At 52.4% G+C, this 17,828-nt stretch overlaps 1 protein-coding gene across 1 annotated transcript; it reads left to right on the top strand.

Moving 5' to 3' along the window:
• Nucleotides 1-5,117: 5,117 nt before the first annotated feature.
• CTSB (cathepsin B) lies at nt 5,118-16,963 on the top strand. The gene is made up of 10 exons (XM_052809347.1): nt 5,118-5,213; nt 10,793-10,944; nt 11,500-11,585; nt 11,997-12,111; nt 12,356-12,474; nt 13,075-13,160; nt 13,866-14,012; nt 14,673-14,789; nt 15,361-15,489; nt 15,583-16,963. The coding sequence occupies exons 2-10, from the start codon at nt 10,819-10,821 to the stop codon at nt 15,678-15,680; spliced, it is 1,023 nt and encodes a 340-aa protein (XP_052665307.1). The 5' UTR covers nt 5,118-5,213; nt 10,793-10,818; the 3' UTR covers nt 15,681-16,963.
• Nucleotides 16,964-17,828: the final 865 nt, after the last annotated feature.

Genomic DNA, 17,828 nt, shown 5'->3' with positions numbered 1-17,828 from the left:
ACAAGGATTTTGCTTTGCGTTGGAGCCAAGAATCAACTGTGTCCTGCAGCCCCCTTTGTTCAAACCACGGTCCTGGCAGCAGCAACTGGAATAAACTGGGAAGGGAGGTCCTGAGCGGTTTCTTCCTTCATCCTCCCCCCTGCCCATAGCCAGTGCTGCGCAAAGGGACATAAACTTTGCAGGAGCGAGTGACAACCCTGCCGTTGCCTTCCCACACCCAGCCAGGGCCAGCACGCTCTACCCTCGCCATCTCCCTGCTCACCCAGATCGGGATTCGGTTTGTCCCAGCGATGGTGGGAAGAAGCTTTTCGCTTATGTCACCCATTCCTGAGTCACCTCCCAGCAGTCACCCGCTTCCTCGTGAGCTCAGCTGAGTCACCAGACGCTTGCGTGCAGGGTTGCATAACCCGAGTTCCCTCTTTGCAAGGATTTGCAGGGAACGACAGTGCCTTGTTTGCAAGGATTTGCAGGGAGCAGGGGGGAGGATGCTGCAGGATCCTCCAGATCTAGAAGGGGCCTTCGGTCTCTCAGGGAGCATCGGTAGCGTAAGGCAAAAGGGGTGCACAGGGGTTGGAGACACCAAGAGCCCCCCAGTTTCCACCTGCTTTGCTGCGTGGATGGAAATCCAGGCTCGGTGTTGGGATTTAGCTCTGCTGATGCCTTTATGGCACGGCCAAGCGCTGCTACCTCCCGCTCGGCCATTTTTGGGCTAGATACGGACCAAAACTACAAATGGGAAGGAGCAGAACTGCAAAGCCAGGCTCTGCCCTCAGAACAACCCTTCCCATGTCTCCCCCATGGCTGGGGAGCCATTCCCATGGCATTGTGGCACTTTTTGCTTATCTCCCATCCGCAACAGGAGCACGCAGCCCCCTCGTCCAGCCAGCAGCCGGGACAGCCTGGCCAGCCTCTTGCTCAATGAGGGCAGCCAAGCTCATTTTCCGTCTGGGCAGAAAAATATGGTCAACAAACCCCCAGCTGCCCCCGGACAAGCCTAAATCCAGCAGAATTAGCCAACAGCCAGGTCCAAAGCATGTTTTGGTGAGTTTTTAAAGCCACGTGCTCCAGCAGTAGCTCTGGCAGCCGTTGAAAGCTTTGAGAGCGAGGATTTGAGCTCGGCTGTCCCAGCTCCGACAGAGAGGTGAGAATTACGTCGGTGTCTAACCCTTCCAGCAAGGATTTATCAGGCAGGGTTATAGCTTTATAAAAGCCTGCTTACCAATTGCCCTGGGCGAGTTAATTGCTTTGGCAGCTGATCCAGCCGTAATAACCGTTATTAACCTCATCAAAGCCCAACCGATGAGTCGTGGGAGATGTTCTGCCGCTGCAAGGGCGTGCAAGTCAGCTGCAAAATCTACAGATGTGATAGATCGCTGTTAGGGACACAGCTATAGCTCACATTCAAATCAATTAGTTTGCAAATTTGGGTAGAAGATGTACATCTGATGCACCTTTTCAAATCGCCGAGACACTGGGTTTCTGTTTTACAGATGAAAAAGCCAGATATGTTGTCTAAAATGACATGGGTGACCAATCTAGGCTGGCAAATTCTCAATTTAAAGCAATAAATGCTGATACGCACCCTTGAAGTAATGTCTCTTGGGCCAAAAATGCATTTTTATTTCATTAATTCCATTGTTTCCATTTATTTCATTTATTTCCCGAATGCCTCATGTTGGATAACCTGCAATATTTTGTAGGTTAGGTGGTTTAACCCCCAATGACAAGACAGCTGGGAAGAGGAAAACTGGCATTGAGAAGGGCAGTGTTGACTTTTGAGGAGGAATTGTGATGCTTGAAGAGGGACTTGAAGTCAAGAATAAAAATGTGAAGGGACAAGGAGAGGGCAAGAATATTAAAGACCTTGAAGACCAAATTCTGCAGTGTTGTTTTGGTAATAAAACTGTAGTGTTTAAAAGTGGCTGAAAAAGGTGAATTAGGAAAAATCTGGGTGGATGCACCCAGAAGGAGGTCTGGCAGCCCAACTGTGCAGCACAGGCTTTGGGGTCAAGGAGGAGCATGCTTCACTCCTATCCTAAGCCAAGCCAAGCTATTTGCTTATTAAATAAATCTGCATTTCATACCCTTGTCCTAGGCAATAATGATTTTAAACCCTGGAGATGAAAAAAAAAACCAAACCCATGTTATTTAGGACTTTTTTTTTTTTTTTGGTGGGAGATGAATATACATAGAAACTTTTTTTCTTAAGCTTAGAGGTGTTGGTCCTGCAGCAGCTTCATTAGGAGCTATTTGCTGCTAATGTTGAAGCAGGGACACCATGAGTCAATCAGCAGTAATTTAACAAGAAGGTTACCCAAGACCTCCTGGCTGTTTTCCTTATCTCATTCCTGTAGTGGTGGATTTTGCTCCAAAGGCTGAAGCTTGCCATGGCCTGAGCAAACACCATTTATTTCTCTGGTACACTACAAAATCCTGCAAAAGCAAAAAAGGGGGTTGTTTCATGCCTGCTTTGGGCACACAAGGGATTTACAGGCTCCCTGGAGAGCATCTCTAACAGGGAAACTTTCCTGGCTGCATTCAGCTTCATATATAAAAACAACTTATCTCAAAAATTGGCATGTTTTTGTCCCAAACCAAGTGAAAAAGGGATAGCAACGTCAACACTTCCCCAAAGAGAGCAGAAAGGTCAGCAGTCCCTGCAAAGTTTTAGTTCTTACTTTCAGTTCTTGAAAAAGCTGCAAAGTATTTTTGGAAAAACAGGCGGCTGCTCCCCCCCCAGACAAAGAGCGGAGGAGATTGGCATAGCCCGAAGGATGGGATCCACGATGCCCCATAACAAACTAAAAGGTGTTTTGTAGGACTGCACAGGTTTAAAATTGTTAATGTGCAACTTCTAGGCAAAAACCCATTTGGAAATAAGGAGGTACTGGGAATGAAGAGGTACATGCAGCAATCGCTGGGAAAAATGAGCATTAGTCATGTCCTGACCCCAGCTCCCTGGAATCACATGCCGTGCCCGCATGGCTGGTGGCACCGAGGACTTCTGAGTCAGGTCGTACAAAGGGCAGGACAAAAATCGGGTTCTTTTGCCTGTATTTTAGGTCAACAAAACCTCACAGGCAAGATGGAAAACCACAAAATCAAACAGTAATGAGCAGAGCAAGGAAGTCCTGTGTGAGTCAGAGGAGATTAGGGAGGTTACAAGTGATTTATTTACTTTTTTATTATTATTTTAATTGCCAAAGCATAAATAAAAACATAGTGAAGGGCTTTACTCTTTGTTGGTTAAAAATTATATGTAAAGGCAGGCAATAGTCCAAGGGCCTTTGCACACAGTGTATCGAAGCATAAATACGCTTAAACACAGCAACAGCATCTCCAATTTTACTGCACAAATACCGGGGTATACAGTCAAGTGTATTAAATATTATTTTTCCAATTTTTTTCATCACTTCACTAGGAAGCCTTCTAAACCAAAACCAATCTTTAAAATGTGAATGTGACCAAAAAAAAGATTGGATATAAATGGCAGCAGGGGAAAAAAAATATACTCACTGGTTTTCTAGAGAAACTAACAAACCTTCCAAAAAGTAGAACGCAAATGCTAAAACGTATGTAAAAATATGCATATAAAGCACAGTGCTTGTAAAAACCCAACAGGAGAGGGATCTCACCATCTGCCAAGGGATGCATTTGTGACCTTGCAGAAATGCTCTCAGGTGCCTGGAGAGTTTGGAGCAGCCTTGCCCAGGTGCCACAGACGAAGCTGGGAAGAAATGAGGATTAATCATCCGCTTTTATTCCATCTCGTTTGGCATCTGCTTGTGTCCTGCCATAAGGTCTGAACTCCTATAAGGCACCTAAACCTTTCTGAAAGTCTAAAGAAGCCAGTCAGTAGCACTGCATCCCTCTGGCCTTTGCAGACCAGCCCTTCTGCTCTATCGGTGCAGCACCAAGCACCGCGGACCGTCCCTGCTAAGGAGTCCTCAGGGTTCCCCTTTTCAATGTCTGAAATAAGTCCCAGGTGATTTCCTTTGCCAAGCTTTGATTTTCCACACTGGCTGCCGGATGTCTAGACTTTTGATCGCTGATTAGACTTACTGTTTTCTATTCCAGGCCAAATGGTCTGTCCATTTCTGAGGGTGGTAGGGAATATATTTTATCCCCTCCTTCTCCCAGAGAGGGGTGAGAAAAGAAAAAAATGGATGGTCTTTCTTATTCAAGAGCACCTTTAGCATCATTGGGGTTTAGAACAGGGCTTGAAACTGGCTCTTAAGATGACCTTTTTGTGTGTTCATCCTTCTGCGGAAAATCAGCCAAAATGAGGGGGAAAAAAAGTCAGTGAACACAGTAACAACACAGTAAAAACTTGCTGGACTTCCAGATGAAAAATTTGAAGGTTGCTGGCGGGATGGAGGTGGGACGGGCAAGGGATGGAGATAGGACGCAGGAGAGAAGCAGGCAGGATGGAAGCTGGCTGGAGGTGGGAAGCAGGCAGGATAGAGGTGGGATGCAAGCAGGTTGGAGGAGGAAAGTTAGATGGGATGGAGGCAGGGATGGAGGAGAGAAGCAGGATGCAGGTGGGATTAAGGAGGGATGAGATGGAATGCAGGTGGGATTGAGGAGGGATGGAGATGGGATTGAGGAGGGATGGAGGTGGGATCCAGGTGGGATTTAGGATGGATGGAGATGGAATGCAGGTGGGATTGAGGAGGGGTGCAGGCAGGCTGCAGGCAGGATGCAGATGAGATTCAGGAGGGATGGAGGTGGAATGCAGGTGGGATTGAGGAGGGATGAAGATGGAATGCAGGTGGGATTGAAGAGGGGAGCAGGCAGGCTGGAGGAGGCATGCAGGTGGGATTCAGGAGGGATGGAAGTGGAATGCAGATGGGATTGAGGAGGAATGCAGGCAGACTGGAGGAAGGATGCAGGTGGGATTGAGGAGGGATGCAGGCAGACTGGAGGGAGGATGCAGGTGGGATTGAGGAGGGATGCAGGCAGACTGGAGGGAGGATGCAGGTGGGCTGCGGGCAGGATGCGGGTGGGCTTGAGGAGGGACGGAGCTGCAGCGCAGGTGGGCTTGGGGAGGCAGGCAGGCAGGCGGGAGGAGGCCGGGGGGCCGGCAGGAGGCGGGGAGCAGGCAGGATGCGGTCACGGCGGGGCGGGCCGGGCCCGGGATGACTCAGCCGCCGGGCGCTGCCCCTTCCGCGGCCGCCGGGGGAGCGCGGAGCCGGTGGGGGCCGTGCGGGGCGGTGAGTGCCGGCGGGGGGGGGGGCACCGGGGCCGGGGGTAAGGGAACGCGGCGGGGGAAGGTAAGGGGAGAGGGTGCTGCGCGGCGTGGGGCGGGGGGACACGGGGGGGAGCGGGGATGGGGCACCCCCTTTTGCGGCTGCTGTGGGGGAGAAGCGGGGCAGGGAGGTCTGAGCCCCCCCCCGGGGGGGGGGGGGGGGCTGCGAACGCCCTCCCCGAGGGGCAGCAGGAGCGTTTGCCGTGTTTTTCAGCTGGGTTTGGGGGTTTTTTTGGCCGTGGTGGGTCCGGGAGGGATGCTCTGCGGCTCGGTGGGTTGCAGGGAAAATGCCGTTAACCCTCAGTGCGTCTCAAAACCAGCAAAGCTTCAGCTGTAAGTGGTAGGGGAGGAAAGAGGAAACCTTGTTTTCATAATGAAGAGAGAAAAAAAAAAAAAAACCCCAAAACCCAGCCCTGCTCGTCAGCTGACACTAAGGAGGTCGGTTTGGCACCCGCTGAAGGGCTTCTGGGAACACCCCGTGATGCGGGGCTGAGCTTGGGTCTGCACCAGGGCCATGGCTTGGAGATGGTGCTGGGTAAAAGCTGCCTCTCGTCTGTCTGTCCTGCAATATATCTGGTGTGCAATATATCTGTTGGCCGTATATCGCACTCTCAGGGTTGTGCTGCAGGCATGGTATAGCAAAGATCGCTTCCTTCTTGTATTTACCTCCAGGTTGCAAAGTTGAAGGTGAGGGTAAGGAATTTCAGTAGCGCAGGGTGGCTGCTACAGCAGCTGAGGTCTTGTGCAAGGCTCTGGTTTGTGGATTGGCCTGTAAGAAGAAGAAGGGGGAAGAAAAAAAAAAAAAATCAGTGCAGCTGCATTTGGGAGGAATCTTGCGCTTTCTGTGAATGTAAGCTGTAGAGGTGAGCGCTGCAACTTTGTCTCAAGGTGTGTTTCTTTTGCCAGATACCTAACCTGTGCTAATGATTTGGCTTTCCTGGGAAGGAATGGGTGTGGGGAAGAGTGCCTCATGCTGCTTTTTTTTTTTTTCAAGGATGAAAAAAAATCAAGCTTTGACAATGGCTGTAATGAAGTCACCAGGCCATGAGTTTGGTGCATGCCTGTGGGACCACCAAGCTAACCTGGCAGTGCAGCAAGCTAAGCTGGATTGCTTTGTTTATAGGGTTGCTTTATTGTGGCTTAGAGTCACGCACAAATCCTGGCAGCCAGAACAAAGGACAAAGCTCAGCTTGGGTAAAGGGCTTCTTGCTGGAGGAGGACACATGACTTGGGCTTTGCTGAGTACCTCTCACCCTGGAGGGGTGGGGGTGTTTGAGCTGGGGGGGTGGGACAGCTTTTATCTTCCTCCCAGCCTTGGAAGAGGGTGTGTGGGTGCCTTGTCTGTGCCTGGAGGGGTTTGGAGGAGCTGACAGATACTTCAGGGCTGTGACTTATCTCATGGCCTGACCTGCCTAAACTGAGTCATGTGAGCTGGACTTTGAATAGCCTGTTTGGGGGTGGTTTGGGTTTTTTTTATTTTTTTTTTTTTGATTGTGCAGAGAAACGCCCAGTGAAATGGGACTTGTGGGCTTTGATTTCTGGGTGATGTGGAGAAGACCTTCGTGGTGGGACTCCGCATCTCCCTTGGCCGCAGGGAGGAGGCGGTGGGATCCTCCTGATCTCTGGCATAACGTGGTCCAAGTAGTCGGAGCTCTGTCCTTGAGAAAGCAGGCAGGGAACTGCTTCTGGCTCCAAGATCTCCTGGTCAGAAGGGATGGAGAAGGCACCTGGGTGATGTCACCTCCTCCCCATCTCTCTGCCTGCGCCGATGCAGGCAGCAGCCGGCAGCGCAGAGGGACTGCGGGTGGGTGGTGCAGCACCAGCCGCAGCCATCTCGCTTCGGGTGCTCTCCTCCCTCGCATGCTGCAGCTGCTCTGAGCAGCTCATCTTGGAGAGCCTTCAGCCTCAGTGCTTCTTCCTCACCGGCTGGGAGGGGTAGGCTCAAGGGCTGCACTCAGGTGGCCCAAATTTCTTCTTTTTAAGCAACCAGCTGGCTGAAAATAGAGAGTCCTGCCCAGGGTCAGGTGTGCTGGTGGGTAGCAGCTTTCTGGAGTTATTTCTTGCTCATCCTTCAAGAAATTGCATTACCAGATACTTTGGATCCCAAAGCGGGGGACTTGTTCTCAGCTCCCGGGTCTGCAGCCCAAGAAGAGGTAGAGCAGTTCGGGGGGCTCTTTGCAAGCCCCAAACATCCTCCAGCCATCTAGAGAGCTTACTAGGGTGAAGCTGCTGTGCCTTAAGTCCAACAGCCAAGCTTTGCTTCTGTTTTCAAGCCGTGGTAGGATGTGATCTGCGAAGACAGCCTTTGCCAGGGTTATCCTGAAGCTTCGAGGCACCTCCAGAGACCTGAGGGGTGCCAAGGAAAGGGATCTCCTGGGATTGCCAGAGAAACTCCTCTGGCCCGCTTTGCCGTGCAGAAAGAAGAGCAGCTGTTATGCGAGTTTGGCTTTGGTGCTGCTCTTTTGGTGGTGTTTAAAACGGCCGTGGGGCTTTAGCGGGGAGGGGGGTGTGTGCGGAGGAGATAGCGGCGGTGGGGGAAGCAGGCGCGAGATAACGCTGCCATGGGAAGTGTCTTACTGCATCGTGGCAGTGGGGAAAGGAGGGCGATGGGGGAAACCAGCAGCCTTTTCTTACTTGCTGCGTTGCCGCTGGGGTCGGTGTGCCTCCGGCTGCAAGTGACTTGCTCTCGGTGGAAATTCATCTTGTGAGGCCTGTGCCTGTGCTCGCTCTCTATAGATTTGCTGTACGCAGGGTGCTTGCTAAAGCTGGGGGGGTTAGGGAGGAAGAAATTGCATGAGATCAAGGATTTCCCCTTCCCTCTCCACTCAGGTCTTGGGACACTCCCATGCCATCCAGCTGAGAGTTATGAGCTCCCCCCTGAGACTTCAGGTCCACAGGAGACTTCATAGAATCACAGGATGGTTTGGGTTGGAAGGGACCTTTCAAGGTCATCTAGTCCAACCCCCCTGCCATGAGCAGGGACATCTTCAACCAGATCAGGTTGCTCAGAGCCCCGTCCAACCTGACCTTGAATGTTTTTGGGGATGGGGCAGCTACCACCTCTCTGGGCAACCTGGGCCAGTGTCTCACCACCCTCAGTGTAAAAAATTTCTTCCTTACATCTAGTCTGAATCTGCCCTCTTTTAGTTTAAACCCATTACCCCTTGTCCTATCGCTACAGGCCCTACTAAAAAGTCTGTCCCCATCTTTCTTCTAAGCCCCTTTAGGTACTGGAAGGCCACAATAAGGTCTGCCCGGAGCCTTCTCTTCTCCAGGCTGAACAACCCCAACTCTCTCATAGCCCATAGGGAGCCTTCATGCCCATAGGAGACTTGGCAAGAGGCTTGTTTGCCGAAAACAACCGACTGGCTCCCAGCTATTTGGGTTGCGCTGGGCAATGTCTCGCTGGGTTTGCTGGCCATCAGCCATGTCACGGCGCGGATGCAATGCAGCAGAGCTTAAAAAACGAGCGGCTGTCGGAGGGGAAACTGCCTGGTGTCTTTTTTCAGTTCGGTTTCAGGTTGCCTGGAGCTCACAGTCTGCAGTCGGTGTGGTCTAGTAACCTGAGGATGTCAGATCTCCCGTGTCCGTCCATCAAGAGCTCGGTGCAAGCAGCCGTATTGCTGTGGGAGGCTTTGCGGGGCGGGTTTCGGCGTGTCAGCAAATTTACAAGCATCCTGCTGAAAACGAAAGTGTATCAGGTGGCTTCTGGCCTCAAAAGCCTCCTTTCTGTGCTACAGAAAATATGAAGTTGACTGCAGGAAGTACAGAGGCTTTGGGGTTTAGATTTTTGGGTTTTTTTAAAAAGATTTTTCATTAGAAAAGGTACTTCAGGTCAGGCTGGTCACCTATAGGCTTCCTATAGCCATGTTGAAGGGGCACAAGGCAAAAACTACAGTAGCCTTAGAAATGTGTATTTGTTTCTCTGGGTGTAACCTCCTTTCTGCTGCGTGAGCAGGGGAGTGCGGCGGGGACATCAGCAGTGCCAGCGAGTCCCTCGCCCGTGAGAAACCTCTAAGCAAGCAAATATGCATGGAACACCTTCAAAGAGGTGAGATCTGGGGGTAGGAGGACCCGTATGCTGCTGAAACTCAACTAGCTTTTGGGCTGAGAGAGTGGGAAGGAAAATAAATAAATGGTGAAAGGAGGAGGGGGAAGGAAAAAAAAAAAAAAAGCCCCTTTATACAGTTAGCTGCAGCCGCCCGGGCTTGTCGCTGGCAGAAAGTAGGACACTCCTGCTGGGTTTTCTTCTCTGGAAAGGCTAAACTTGGCTGTGAGTGGGTGGAGGCAGCCTGCATGGAAATGCCTGTGCGTCTTCCCATCTCCTGACCCTGCTCAGCGAGCTCGGCTGCCGCGGGGCCGGAGAGCTGCGTGTCCGGCTGCTCGGGTGTATTTGCCCAGAAGGGTTTAAGCCCAGGCTCGCAAAGGTGATTACATGTTCAGCTCGCTGAGATGAGTAGGAATTAAAGCCTAAATATCTCTGCTGTTCAGGCTGCCGTGGACTAGCTGAGGTCTCGGGTCGCTCATCAGGCTTGGAGCTCGTCGGGGTGGATGTGGGGCTGGTGGAAGGGGAGCTGGGAGGTTTTGGGAGGAGGGTGCTCTGGTGTGTTTGCAGAGGTCGAGCAGCTCGTGGCCCGGCTGTGTGTCTGAGTCAGGCTTGGGGACGCGGGGCAAGCGGTTTCTGCTGGCGTTGGGGGGTTAAGTTGGAGTTGGGCGATTTAATGTGAATTGGGTTAAAGGAGGCGGGAGAGCAGAGAAACCACCCAGCTCTGGAGCATCTTTGTGATGCTTGTGCTCCTGCACGGGAGGCTGTGGTCCACCCTTGCTGTGCTCCTGGATTTTTCCTGCGTCTCTGTTCCCCAAATTGGGACTTTTCTGGTGCCCTGCGTTAAGGGATCCGGCTTCACAGCCTCCCTCGTGAAAAGCCCCGGTGGGAGGGGAGCGCAGGCAGCAGCCACAGGCAGCTCCGGTGCATGCGGACCCCCCCTTTGCATGGGCAGGGGCTCACTACCCCAGGACTGTGACCCCGATCGGGGTCCCCAGGGCAACGGGCTGGCCAAAATGAGGCCATAAAGTCCAAAAATGTGATTTGGAGTGAGATCTTCAAAGGGAAGAGCATTGCGCTGGGGTGGGGGCTAGCAAGTCGCCGTGGCTGCAGCCCTGCCTGCGGTTTGCCGTGGAGGTGAGGTGTCGCTTATTCTTTCTAGTCCTTATTCTCCATTTTTGTGGAAGTAAACACAGCTGTTAATACCCTCCAAATCCCTTGGATCTGCTACAAAAGATATTTTCCTGCTGCTACTAATCCTGCAGTGGTCAACAAACAGGGTTGCCTTGTCTGATTTCTTCTGAGCTGCAGGAGGAGGGTTATTAGTCTGCTCCTGCGTCTTTCCTGACCTTTGGGGTAAATCGGGATTGGGAGGGACTTTGTGCAGCCATGTGTTTTATGCTCCCACGTGTTGCTGTGATGGTCCTTCTGCCAAGCCCTTGCTCGCGGTCCGAGCACGCTTTGGGAAGGTTTCCAATGATGCCCAAATCTGGCTGCAGGTGGAGTGTCCCGTTCTGTAGCCAAGATGTGGCCGTCCGTGTCCATCCTGTGTGTCCTGGTGGCCTTCGCTAATGCTCGCAGCATTCCTTACTACCCTCCTCTCTCCAGCGACTTGGTCAACCACATAAACAAGCTCAACACCACCTGGAAGGTGAGTACCAGGTTGGTTTTTGGGGGGTTTTTTTTGGATGCATTGCTCAACAGTCTCTTTGTGGCACTCAATAGCTGAGCTTTGGGAGTCTCACCATAGTGGTTGCATCAAACCAGCCTTGGTCCCAGGTGACTGCTCCAGTGAGTTGATGCTGTCAGGGATTCCTGCGGTGACAGTAACTGTGGAGCTTCTCTTTGGAGCAAAGCGCTGATGAATTTGTAGAGTAGGAGCAATGCTAAGAGGAGGAAACTCTGTGGGAGGCTGGAAACGAGCAGCAAGTGTCAAGCTATATCGATGACCTGGCCAAACCCTCCTCGGCCAGGCTGCTGTGGCCAAAGCCTAGAGTTGGACCTTAGCTTACTGCTCGTGATGCGCTGATCCTGGAAGGGGCTGTGTTCTGTGTCTATAGGTGCGTTGGCTCTTGGCCCCTGGGTTTTATAGCAAGTGTCAGACACTGGTTGGGCTTGAGGGAGATCTGGAGCACCAGGCTGGTCCCAGCACTGCACTCGGTGGCTGTGAAGAGTCACGTCCCGTTTCTCTGTGTCTCTTTCCCAGGCAGGGCACAACTTCCACAACACTGACATGAGCTATGTGAAGAAGCTCTGCGGCACCTTCCTGGGTGGGCCCAAGCTTCCCGAGAGGTGAGTGCTGGGAGAAGAAGATGAGGGCCCTGTAAAAGCTCGTGTGGGCGCTCCTGGTGTGTCTGGAGTGGGTGAGGGTCTCCTGGCAGACTGTGAGTGGGGTTCTCCTGGGTGCAGCTAGGTGGACATCTTGCGTGGAATTAAGTACAGAAGCATGCATGGGGGGAACATCCGTCCTCTGTCCTGCCAGATACTTGACCAATCGTGTAATTTGTACTCCTTGAAACTCAAAACCCTGGAGGAGCTGCTGACCCGGTCTGAGGACTTCAGGAGTATTTATTCTCTTCCAGAAAGCAAACAACAAGAGCCTTTGTCCTCCAGGTCACCTTCAGAGGAGGTTGGAGAGTCCTGTGCATCCAGTCCTGTTATGCTGGTGTTCCTGTAACAGGAATTCCCTCTTCTCACTTGCAGGGTAGATTTTGCTGCAGACATGGAGCTGCCCGATAACTTTGACGCGCGGACGCAGTGGCCTAACTGTCCTACCATCAATGAGATAAGAGACCAGGGCTCTTGTGGCTCTTGCTGGGTAAGAGCACGGGCGGTTTAAGGTTGTGTCGATACAGACTTTGCTGGACAAAACCCATGCTGTTGAGTTTGCTGCTGAACTGCATAAATGGGGGGACACGGGGGATCCTGCAGTGTCTGAGCTTCTTGGTGGGCTTCTCCCAGCCAGGCTCATGCTCGCTGCACTCATTGCCAGAAGGTTGCCTGGTTTCTCTCCCATGGCCAGCTCTAACGGTCTTCCCTTGGGTTTTGGGGGCTTCCCGCAGGCTTTTGGTGCCGTAGAAGCGATTTCAGACAGAATCTGCGTTCACACAAACGCCAGGGTGAGCGTGGAGGTCTCGGCAGAGGACTTGCTGTCGTGCTGCGGCTTCGAGTGCGGCATGGGGTGAGCTGCTCCTGGTTCTTGCGTGCTTAAAAGGTGGGTGGGAGGAGCAGGGACACAACCCGAAGATGCTGATCGTTTCAGCCCCGTCTTCCTAGTCTCCCTAATGAGCAGGAAGCCCCACCAGCAGTTTGTGCCGTAGATGCTGGAGTTAGGTGGGAACATAAAGCATGGACTGAAAGTCCCTCTGGGCTGCGTCCTGCCCCCAGCAGTAGTGGATGACGATGGCTGGTGGAGGAAGGGCAAGCACATAACGATGCTTTCCCATACAGAGTTGGCAGCTGCCGAAGCCAAAGGAAGGATCTTTTAATAGTCCCAAAGCCTTGGTTTTCAGGCACAAGCCTCTTGCCTGTGGCTTTTGCAGTTGTCGAGAGCAGGGTGGGGAGTTGGGTCTCCAAGTCGTGTGGCTTCTGCCGCTCCTGGCAGCAGAGGCTGACCGGGGACCTGGTAAGGAGGCATCACCGCTTTGGGATTTGGAGACATGGGTGCTCTTAGCTCCTTCTTGCCCTGAGGCTTTGGTGTCTCGAGGCCTAGAAATCCTGGGGAAGGCAGGGACAGACTTAAAAAGGTTCAACGTGCTGGAACTGCTGTCTCTTTCTCCAGGTGCAACGGTGGTTACCCCTCCGGCGCGTGGAGGTACTGGACAGAGAGGGGCCTCGTGTCTGGGGGTCTCTACGATTCCCATGTGGGTAAGTCCTGGCAGATGCCCTTGTGAAAGCAAAGAGGAGCATCTCTGCTCAGTTACAGGTTCATGTCCTTCAGGGTGCTTCTCTTCTGGTCTGCATCCTTGTGTGGCTGCTCCCTCCTTCGGGTCTGGGCTCAAACACCTCTGCTAGCCCAGCTGGCTGCTCCTGGCCCCATGGCTCCTTCTGGTCACCCTTTGGGACAAGGGTCCCCGAGCAGCACCTAGTGGCAGGAGACCCATCCAGGAAGGGAGAACAGTAGCCAGACTTAACAACCCCACAAGGCTCCTGCTTCCATAGCAGGAAGGAATCAGGTTGTGAATTTTTTTGTTATTGCCTGTTTTGGACCAGTTCAGTACACTTTGGATGAGGGCAGGAGTCTTCCTGACATGTTTCCCCCTCAAAAAGTAACTTCCAGACTGGAAATCTCTACCTCCTCCTAGCATGGCCATGAGTTGGTTCATGTTTCCATCTTCTCCATCACCTTGTCAAGACAGAGGTGGTGAGGAGCAGGTCCAGAGGGCAAACCCCTTGCTGATGCAGGGATTGCTCATCTGGCAGTGGCAGACCTACCTTTGCTCGCACCCCACTGATCCGTGGGGTTTCTAGGTCAGAAACGTCCTATCCTTTCTCAGGGCATCTGGTGCCTTCTCCAGCGTGGCTGTTGGATGCTTGGGGACAGCCGGTTCATGCTCCCTCTGTCCTCAACAGGCTGCCGTCCCTACTCCATCCCACCCTGTGAGCACCATGTCAACGGCTCCCGGCCGCCGTGCACCGGGGAGGGGGGGGAAACCCCCAGGTGCAGCCGGCACTGCGAGCCTGGCTACTCCCCCTCGTACAAGGAGGACAAGCACTACGGTAAGGGAGGTGGTCTTGGCCGCCGCTTGATGCACGGCAGCTCCAGAGCTGTTCCTAGTGGGAACTTGGTGGGGTTGGACCTCTTTCTAAGCTGTTTTATGGTGGCTTTTTTCTGTGGCCTCAGGATGGGGGGGCCTGGAGCAAGCCTGGCAGATGCAGAGTTTGTGTTTGCGGAGACTCAACGGAGATGGGGGAACTGATCCGGGTCCTCGTGGTGCACATGCCTGGGTTGAAGAGCATAGTGCTGAGCCCTGGGGGGGTCCGGTGTAAAAGTCACCTTCTTCCTACTCCTTGGTGGCAGCCAGCGCTGTACCTGTAGGAAAGTCTGGCTGTTTCTTGGAGATTTGTCTTAGCCTCGAGTAATTTGGTTTGGTTTGGAAGTGAAGATGTACAAGGGGAAAACTTCCCTTCCCACCGAAGCTGCCTGGAATAGGTCTTTGGGTACAGAGTAGGACTCGGGTTAAGTTGTTCCCTCTGGAAGAGGGATGGTTGGAGCCCAATTTCCCTGCCTGGCTGTGTCAGCTGGGTTTGAATTTTACTTTGAAGTGGAGAAGGCTTCTTGCACGGGCATGCCAAGCAGTCACTGTCCAGCTGTCCCGAGACCCGTGTGGCCTGACAATGCTGTACTAATGGTGGGATTTTTTTTTTTTTTCTCTTTAGGCATCACATCCTATGGTGTCCCTCACAGCGAGAAGGAAATCATGGCTGAGATCTACAAGAACGGCCCGGTGGAAGGAGCCTTTATTGTCTATGAGGACTTCCTGATGTACAAGTCTGGTGAGCATCAGCACCGAGGCTGGAGGGAGCCCTGTTCCCTACTTCATCCGTAGGGTCCATTTTTTTGTGGCCCTTTTCCCTCTACTCAAGTCTGAAAGGAGATCTCAAGTTCACACTTGAATATCTGGTGTTGCAAGAACATGGGCAGATACCATCTCCTGTATCCGTTGGTTTACAGCAAGGGGAATAGGTGTTTGGGACCGGCTCAGGGAGGAAGCCCCAAAGGGGAGCTCCCAGAACTGCAGCTAACAACAGCTAGGATTTTAGGTAAAATCCTGGCAGATGGCTCTCCTGGTGTGGACCCCAGTTCCCTGTTCTGAACTGCTTGGGATGTGCTGCCTTTTGGGCTCCTTGCCGAGCGTCTCTGGGTGTCCTGCGTGCCGAGCTGACGCTTAGCATCAGTCTTTCCTCCAGACTCTACACTAAACTTCAGGTTTGCATTTAACCAAAAAAAAAAAAAAAAAAAAAACCACCTTCTTGGCTGGTCTCTGGGCTTTGATATGGAATTTCTCACGTGCTGGCAGCGGTCTGAGGTGGGCGCCTGTTGACGTCTTGCCGTGTTGCCTTGCAGGGGTCTACCAGCACGTGTCCGGCGAGCAGGTTGGAGGCCACGCGATCCGGATCCTGGGCTGGGGGGTGGACAACGGCACTCCGTACTGGCTGGCCGCCAACTCCTGGAACACCGACTGGGGGGACAATGGTGAGGCACCCCTGGATGCTGCCGGAGGGAACCCCTTCCCCGTTCTCCTTGGCGTGATGGGGAGGTTGACTTTTGCTCTTGGTGTGCTTCCAGGCTTCTTCAAAATTCTCCGAGGAGAGGACCACTGCGGCATCGAGTCCGAGATCGTGGCTGGCATCCCCAGTACGGAGCAGTACTGGAAGAGGGTGTAACCCTCTTGATCAAACCACAAGTAATCCTGAGTCCCTGATACTTTTAACTGATAGTGGGTTGGGTGCAGAACCCCCCCCCCTTCTAAGAGACTATAGTTGAGGTTACTTTATTAAAGCTTTTTATCTTTTTTTTTTTTTTTTTTTTTTTTTTTAATTGTGTGGTGGAGCTGGAGGTGGAACTGCTCTCTGCAAGCCCTCTGCTCCTGGTGGGTTGCAGCTATGGGGCATTCCCTGCTCAAAGGACTGCTGGAGGGCTCGCTGGCCTCTTGTGCCATGGTATTTGGTTAGCCTGGACCCCTTCCAGCCCAGTCTGTTACTGGGAGGGTAGGAAGCAGTAGCTTTGTGCTGGGACGAGGGACTTGGTGGGGCAGCGGAGATGGATCTTGCTGGGAAGCCGTGGCCAGGGGTGATTGTGCACCCCTGGCCGGGTTGGTCTGACTGTTAGCGCCTAAAATAAGCAGGGTATGTTAGCGTGTGCCTTGAATTGGCTGAACTTAGACCTATTAATGACAAAACACCGATGAACTTCATGTGGGGCTGGCTCTGGCCGGAGCTGCGATAATGCCCCTTCCTGCCTGCAAGAAGTCCTTTGTGCATCGCTTGCTCTGCTCCATCCATTCGTCTGCTTTTAAAACCACTCGTTCATCAGCTGTTTATTTGCTTTTTTTTCTGCTGTAGCCTGGGGTTATTGATCCTAGGAGAGGGCCCGCCTGGAGCTCCACAAGCCTTTGATCAAATCTAGGAGGACGCTGGAAAGTGCAAATCACTTTTTTTCATCCGTGGTGGGGCAGCTTGGTGCGTGCAGTGGGTCGTGCCTTGGCAAGGGTGCTGCATCTTAACTGGTGTGGTGCTTGGGGACTGCAGGTGCTGAACGCTGAGCAGAGGTGAGGGACGTTCCCCAGGTCTGCTGCAGGGAGCTCACGCAGATGCTTGGAGGTATCTCACTAACTTGCACACAACTGAAGCTTTTTTTATTTTCGAGCCACAGACATTAAGGAAGAAGAAAAGAATTGTTATTTTTCTTACTGGGGGGATGTGCGATAGTTGCGTAGGAGGAATCGTATGATTTGCCAACACTAATAGAGCGAAAGAGCTTTTTTTTAAATTTTATTTTAAAGCACAAAATATATTGCTGAGCTGAGGCTACGGGCCTGAAATGCGTGAAGCAGGCTCTCCTTTGCACTGTAAAATAGCCCCTTACCTCTGCTTACTCAGACTCCAGTGAGACAGAGCTGTGGTGTATATGATTGGAACAACTGTGCCAATAAATGATTTCTCCGGTGTCTTGTCTCCTGGCCCTTGGTTGCTTCAGCTTGACTTCAAACCACCTCAGCCTAGTCTCCTGTTCTGTGCATTGTGGAAGCCAGGTGAGACCCTTTTGTCTTCATGCAAGTGTGGTCAGTCCCAGCCCCGTCCTCTGGCCATACTGGTGACAAAGTGACTTGTGCCAACTCCTGAGCAGCCCCTGGGCATTGCCTACACCTGGTGATGGGGAAGGTGCTTCAACATGGACCAGACTGGAGCCAGGACTGCCCCCAGCACCTCTGCAGGGGGAGGAGGATGCACCAAGGCACTGGAGAGCCTGCCTGCAGCCCCAGGCTGTGCCACCACTCCTGCTGTCTGCAGGGCAAGGTCCATTAAAAGTTAATTTACTGACCTTCAGCGGTCTCTCACCTTGGTTACAATTATTCCTTTGGCCCACAAGGCTTTACTGTGATGCCTGTAAGTGGCAGCAAGGAAGCACCTGCATTTCATCTGAGCTGAGGGCTTGTAACTTGTGGCATGGTGGGGAATTACCCATGTAAAAGAAATGACAGCTAGAAAAAATTACTTTTTTTTTTTTTTTTTTCCCAAAGAAAACTTTAATTTCAACAAGACAGGAAGCTGCACAAAGAGAGCTACCGCAAGTTATTTTGAACAACAGCTTAAAACTATCTACATTGGTACTTGTGGAGTAGGGGTCCTCCCTCCGAGTAACAGTCTGGCCATGTCCGCTTGGCCTTGCAAAGGCCACCACACCATACCTGGTAGACTTAGCTCTGTCCTGCACCAGGACACAGGCTGTCCTCTCCTTCACAAAGGCAAAGCAGCATTTGGGGGTGATAGGGACCAAGAAAACAAAAATCCACCCCAGGAAAACGGGACTTG

Source organism: Harpia harpyja, chromosome 15, assembly GCF_026419915.1.
Source record: "Harpia harpyja isolate bHarHar1 chromosome 15, bHarHar1 primary haplotype, whole genome shotgun sequence".
NCBI classification, from domain to species: domain Eukaryota; kingdom Metazoa; phylum Chordata; class Aves; order Accipitriformes; family Accipitridae; genus Harpia; species Harpia harpyja.
This window is presented reverse-complemented; position numbering and strand designations above follow the sequence as displayed.